The following is a 7,038-nucleotide window of genomic DNA, read 5'->3' on the forward strand; positions in this document are numbered from 1 at the left end:
GTTTTTAAATTTTGTAGTATATTTTTAGCTGTATTATTATTATTTAAATATATATATATTTTTTATAACATCCAGACCAATGTATTTAAAATTTTTGTCAATTTTATTAACCGGACTACTTGTCCAGTCAGTGACGATGACATCATCGATGGACGAGTTTTTTGACAAATTGGACGAATTTGAGAGCGAATTCAAACTGAATCAAACAAATTATAATCAGCCAAAGTATGGCGGTATGAGTGGCTATCAGGGCCCGCAGCCCTGGCCCGCAAAAACACCCTTCTATATCAATCATCAGGCAGTTATCGACGACTGTGTCTGGGAATCGCTACAAAATCTACGGTTCCTATTAGTCTGGACCACAACGTTTCTCAAACAATGGCAAACGTTTACACCGTTGATTGCCGTCGATATGTCATTATCTATGTTTTGGAACCGTTACTTTTTGGGCGCCAATACACCCTTTTCTAACATAGTATCGGTRCTCAATCGTATGATTTATATCGAAGAAAACTATTGGAATAATTATATTTCGCAAAAACCTTAATAAATATTTTCAATTATTATTATTTTTATTGTAATTTTCATTTTTATGATTCATGTTTTGTGTTAATTAAAAAAAAATTATTTACCAAAAAAATTAACATCAATATTTTTTTTTAWTTTTTAAATTAGCATTTTTTAATTGTTAATCTGTATACTCTACTTATTTATATATTTTATTGATTAAATGAAAAAAATATTTAAWTGTCTATRTTAAATATCAGATMAAAATTAATTTAACAAAATAATTATTTATAAAGTAGTCAAAAATAGGTTTTATTTTTAAAAATTGCATTAAAAATTACAAWATTGCAATAATATAATTAGYTATATAAATTTTATCTAATTGTATCACAAAATTAAAAATTATAATTAYTTTTATTATTTTATAAAAATATTTAAAATATTGTAATTCAGTAAAGTTTTATACATTTTAAAAAATGTTTTATGTGTTTTAAATTATTATTATCTATAAATTTGCATTTATTGTAATTTTACTACTRTATATCTTGCTTTTATTTTTAAAAATTAATTTTTGTATTATGTGTTTAATAAATTATGATATATTTGATTTACTATAATATCTAGTATAAATAAAATATTATTCAATATATTAAAGTTCATTAAACTATATTATTGTAATTTAAAGTTATAATTTCGTAAAATATATAAATTATTTAGTTAAATATATAAAGTGTACTAATCACAGATAAAAAATGTGTTTCTCTAAAAATTTTATTAGCATTTTAAATGCAAAATTGAAATTTTAGTGATTGTAAAAAAATAGTAATTAACTTTTTATTGTAGTATAAAAGCAAATTATTGCCATAAAATTAGGTTTCAATTCAGGGTTTGAATTCATATAAAACATATTACAATATTTTTTTGAAACTTATTTTTAAAAAAATATGAATTATTTAATAAAACAATTATTACTTGTGTTGGCCTTAATGGCTGTTACGGTGTTTTGCGTGGAAGTGGAGGACAGCAATAATGTGCCGGTGGTTGTGGACAACACAAGAATTAACAGCCAATTGTTAGCATACTTGGCCTCACATGGAGTCAAACTCAACGATACTGACCCGACTCGATGGGCTGGTGGTTGGGCCGAACCTGGACCAGGACAAGGACCAGGTCGACCTGTGGGTCCCAATCCCACTGGTCCGGGAAGTCCATTGGCAACCGTTGTGATAGCTACCATCCAGACACTTAACCTGTTCATACCGGTGCTCACCACATTTTGCAGTAGTCTGCAGTCGTGTGCGGGACTGGTCGGTCCCGAAGCCTATTTGGGCCGATTCTGGTCGACATTCCTCAGCTCACAACATAATCCTATTCAAGCCTTCAAAACTACACTCGAGACAGCCATCGGTGAACTGGTAGCCTATGCCCAGTCCAATGGTATTCCAGTTCTCGCACCCAGTAGTTATTTTATGTAAATCAAGTGTAATAAAAAATAAATTTTTATAAAAAAATATAACTTGCTTAGTTTTATTTTTATTGTTTTCGGTGTATAAAAATTATATACAGTATATATATTTGTCATAAAATATTAATGATTTATAAAATTAAATTAAATTAAAAAAATTATTTTTTGTTGTTTAACTTTTGTCCACAAGAGGTCAGTRTAAACACACAATAATGCTATATTAAAAATGTTGTTTTTTTGGTACTTTTCAATAYAATTGATTTTATATTAGAATCTACTATWTTCTGTASAATAAAAATAGTCGAMAAATATTTTGTTGTTTTATTTCTACTGATTTATTGACTACTATTGATGACTGATGTCTCACATGTGATGTAATAATAATAATATTAATATTTACTGTTAAATGTGTGGACAATATTGTAATCATTTATAATAATTTCATAATAATTAAAGCCGTGATTACAGTGATTGTAATAATTGATTACATGTTTTACTAATAAATAAATAAATAAAACGATAAAAACAATGACAAAACTGATGCAATGGTTGTCCGCTGGACTAATGTTTGTTGGATTGTGGGCACCGATACTACTCGGTTGGACACCTGTCCCCGTGACCACCAATGACACACTTCGGCTACACGTATGGCTAACGCCGGTATATCTTGTGCTGGCCTTTGGTTTGGTGTCGGCCGCTATTGTCATGTATCGGGTAATGACATTCAACGACTGTCCCGACGCTTACAAAGAGCTTAAACATCAGATCACTGAAGCACAGGACGACCTCAGGAGGAAAGGCTTCAAATTTGAATGACTGTCCCATCGGTTGCTATGTGTTTGGATAAGACATTAATTTTTTWWWATTATTTATATGATATGTTTTTTATAAATTAATTAATTAAAACAATTATTTTTTTATAAGACATTCATTGCCATAATTTAATTATAATATAATTTATAATTTATTATAAGTTTATAAAAATATTTATTTATTTTTTATAAAAAATGAAATTAAATTTTATTAAACAAGTGATACATATATTTAAATACTATTGTATTTTATTTATTCAAATAATTTAATTGATAAACTTTTTTTTGTTATAATGTTTTTATTGGAGACGGGGAACGGTAAGCTAATAGAGGACTGGTATGTTATGATRATATTTATAATTTTATTWTAAATTTTTCTGCTTGATCATCTGATCTGAAATGTTTGTTTGTTTGTTTTAAAGTTATATCATTATATAACTTTGAAGATATAACTGTTTCAGTTATTTATACAATTTTTTGTTGTTTTTGCCGTTTATCAAAGTCAATGTACTGAACAAAAAAATTGATTGTTATTTTAAGTTAAGTTACGTAACAATTGGTTTTCATCCCCATTTGGTGTCTGTCCCTTAATAATGTGTCATTAGATTACTAGTCAATAATTTTTGTATCGGTAGTATGTTTTCCATATATAAGTTTGTTTTATTTTAAAAAAAGTAATGACTAGACATTTAGGAATGAAATCTACAGTATATTACTGTACTAATGAATGACAGACCATTTGTTTAGACTATTAGATAATATTATAAATATTTATTTTATGATAATTTCGGAGCAAAACAAAAAAAATCAGCCAATATTTATGTGAATGCAATAGATTTTTTTTTTGGATAGTTTAGTTTCATTTTAAATTTATATAAAAATTRGATAAATAAATAATATAAGTTTATATATATATATATATTGTGTATATACTGTATATATATTTCATTTATTGTGACAAACTTATTTAATTTTATTATTTAATTAAATGAATATAATTTTATTAATTAAAAAATGTCTACCATTTGGTTAAATATCAAACTTTTTTATGTACTCTCAATATTGTTTGCCATAATTTTTGCCCTTCAAAAGTCTTCCGAAGCGGTCAGAGTCCGAATTGCCGACAATATCTATATCGGCAGCGAAACAAAAGTTTTAAACGACCATAAAATACTATCATTTACCGGTATTCCCTATGCGGAACCACCATTGAGGGAATTAAGGTTCAAAAACCTTTACCCATCAAAAGGAAAGGTACTTTTGAAGCCACTGAATGGCCTAAAGCATGTCCACAACTGAACACGAAAATCAATCAAAGCGAAGACTGTTTATATTTGAATGTTTGGACTAAAGACTTGTCTGATTCTCGACCAGTTATGGTCTGGTTTCATGGGGGCGGGTTTAGTACCGGTGCCGCACAAAATGGCMAAATACTGGCAGCTGTTGGTGATGTAGTAGTTGTAACTGTTAACTATCGATTGGGTGCACTCGGCTTTCTTTATACAGACAGAGACGACGCTCCGGGAAATCAAGGCTTATGGGATCAGGTTTTGGCACTCGAGTGGATCAATGATAATATCAATTATTTCGGTGGAAACCGAAAACAGATTACTGTTTTTGGTTTTAGCGCCGGTAGTCGTGCTATTAGTTTGCATTTGTTGAGCCGACACTCGAGACAATTGTTYCGAAATGCTATTATGATGTCCGGMTCTGCCTTATCATCACTAAGCAATACTGATCCCACTTATGTCGCCAGAATATATCTAAAGTTGGCCCAACATGTGGGCTGTTTGGTTGATGGCAACAMAATTACCGATAGTGTTATGTCATGTTTAAGGGAATTACCGTACGAACAGTTAGTTAATAGCCAACACTCTAGAGAAGTATTGGAATCAAACTTTGCTTACTTTCCTAATATAATATTCAATGACGACTTTACTGGTGGACATCCGAAAAAATTGTTGGCCAGTAGTGACCGAAAAAAGAAGATAAACCTATTGRTGGGCACAACTGAAGACGAGGGCAGTTGGATATTGAATAGAGTGGATGAAAATCGGTTCCCATTGTCGAYSACACCGTCAATAACGTTGACCAAACAGATGGCTAGTAATCAACTGCAAGATATACTGAATGGTCTAAAAACGGATGCCCTAATCGATAGTCACACAATTGCCAGATATTATTTAGAGATATTACCCGATAATAATACCGATTTATTTTTGAAGACTATGGGARTAGCAMTGGGAGATCTATTTGTCACTTGTCCAGCACTTCGGTACGCAGACATGRTCTACAAAAGTGATCCGAAACATAACAAAATATATCTATATTATTGGACGTATAAGTCAAATACCTTATGTGGTCAATGGGCCGGTGCTTGTCATGGATCGGATGTTGAACCAGCTCTGGGCATCTCTTATGGTACCACCGATACGGACAGTAGGATATCGATGAGTTTTATGAARACGTTGGCCTACTTTGCAACAAATAAGTGAGTTATTACTATTGTTAAAAACAATTTATTGTATATTAATTTTTTTATTATGTTATGTTAGTCAACYTCCTCCTCAAGATGGTATAGACTGGCCAAAAGTCTATGATATTGATGGTCAAACCATTACTCCATATTATGAATACTCAATTGATATAAAAAACTACACAAACTTTGATATTGGCCTCAAAACTATTGAATGTGAAAAAGTTTTCTCAAACGAAAAGTTGTTTAATTGATTATAAAATTAAAACATTTGTTATAAAAATTAAAACATTTGTTATAAAAATTAACAAATTTTAATACTGTGCGTAATAGTCGCCGTATAATATTGTAAAGTGTATAAAATTATCAATTACTATAATTAGAGAGTCTRTACAATTAATTATAATATATTARCTTATTTAACTAATTAATTGTTTGTTAGTTATTTTATTTAATATAAATCAATAATTTATATTTCAATATATACCTGTAGTGTAAATGACTATTTTTTATTATATAATTTTATTTAATTATATTATAAATAATATGTGTGTTTATATTAAATAAAATATTATAATTATTTAGAAAAAAATGTTATCCCATCATAGATGGTATTGGTTTGAACGGTCTTATGGTCATAGGTCTGACAGGTCTACCTATTTGTGACATTCCCAGTCCCGGTAAACGTGAATTTCTAAGGCCTGGTCTATAGTCTAGTATGAATCTKCCGGTGCAAAACACTTCACAATTGCCGCCAGTTATTCGCAATGTCGAAGTTGGCGACTCTATATGTGTTAAGCCCTTCGGAGTGGAACAGGACATCGGCTCACGGCTACGGAACCAATGGGTGAGCACTACTTTACCMGACCGACACATTGGACCCTCAATAGGACCGCTTTGAGTGGCTATTTGTTCACCTAATGATTTGTTGAATATAAATGATTWCCATTTAATTCATAGCTTTTACATTCACATCATATCTTACATACCATTCACATATAATGACACAGTTTTCAGGTCTTTGACCAAAATTTGATGCACTTTATTRCCGGTGACCGTCATATTGAAGACATACTTTTGGATGAGACTCTTGAGACCCGTACACGGGATGAACGTCTGAGATATGTTGAACTTTCCGGTAATGTCTTTGACATAGAGTCCCGAWGTTGGGTGACATCTGAAGTCTGCCGTCACAGTTGTGTTAGTTGTTGTGCCACTTAATACACCTTTTAATATATAAATATATAATTAAATTTTAAAAATATCTATMTTTAAATTTAAKACCAATATATTAAAATCACTTACTTATGGCCAGTTCAATGGGTTTACTATTTTGCGCACCATTAGCTTTACATACGAGTGCATACCATATAATTGTTATTATTATTGGTATGCTATTAAAATGATGCATAATTATGAATTKCTAAAACTATTGTAAACAATTTRATTGCAAAATTAACGTTAAAAAATTATCCATAAAAATTAGTGTAATTATTTTTTCGCTATAATGATTAATGCAATGGTTATAACGGTGTCAATAATTTTGTTATTTTTTAAAAGTAAAATATAGGTGTTTAATCACAGGTGCTATTTTTGGGACAATATAAAAAAAGTGTTATTTTTATATATTAATATTAATTTTTGTTTAGGTCATTTTAATATATATATAAATATAAATATAAAATCTGAAAACTAGATTAATTATAGAAATCAAGATTATTAAATAATGTTTAAAATATTAGAAAATGAGATTAATTAATAAAATTGGATATAAATAT

General features: G+C 29.4%; 1 protein-coding gene and 1 pseudogene across 1 annotated transcript; both read left to right on the top strand.

The window, feature by feature from the left end:
• The first annotated feature begins 2,339 nt into the window (after positions 1–2,339).
• Positions 2,340–2,861, top strand: LOC128955434 (dolichol-phosphate mannosyltransferase subunit 3-like). The gene has a single exon (XM_054301106.1). It carries the CDS (start codon positions 2,501–2,503, stop codon positions 2,786–2,788), a length of 288 nt encoding a protein of 95 aa, XP_054157081.1. The 5' UTR covers positions 2,340–2,500; the 3' UTR covers positions 2,789–2,861.
• A 931-nt stretch (positions 2,862–3,792) lies between these two features.
• Positions 3,793–5,514, top strand: LOC128955704 (cholinesterase 1-like; annotated as a pseudogene).
• The last annotated feature ends 1,524 nt before the right edge of the window (positions 5,515–7,038 follow it).

The sequence above is a fragment of the Oppia nitens genome, unplaced genomic scaffold (genome assembly GCF_028296485.1).
Source record: "Oppia nitens isolate AA-2021 unplaced genomic scaffold, nextdenovo-longstitch-racon4-pilon3 scaffold2_pilon_pilon_pilon, whole genome shotgun sequence".
In the NCBI taxonomy this organism is placed as follows: Eukaryota; Metazoa; Arthropoda; class Arachnida; order Sarcoptiformes; family Oppiidae; genus Oppia; species Oppia nitens.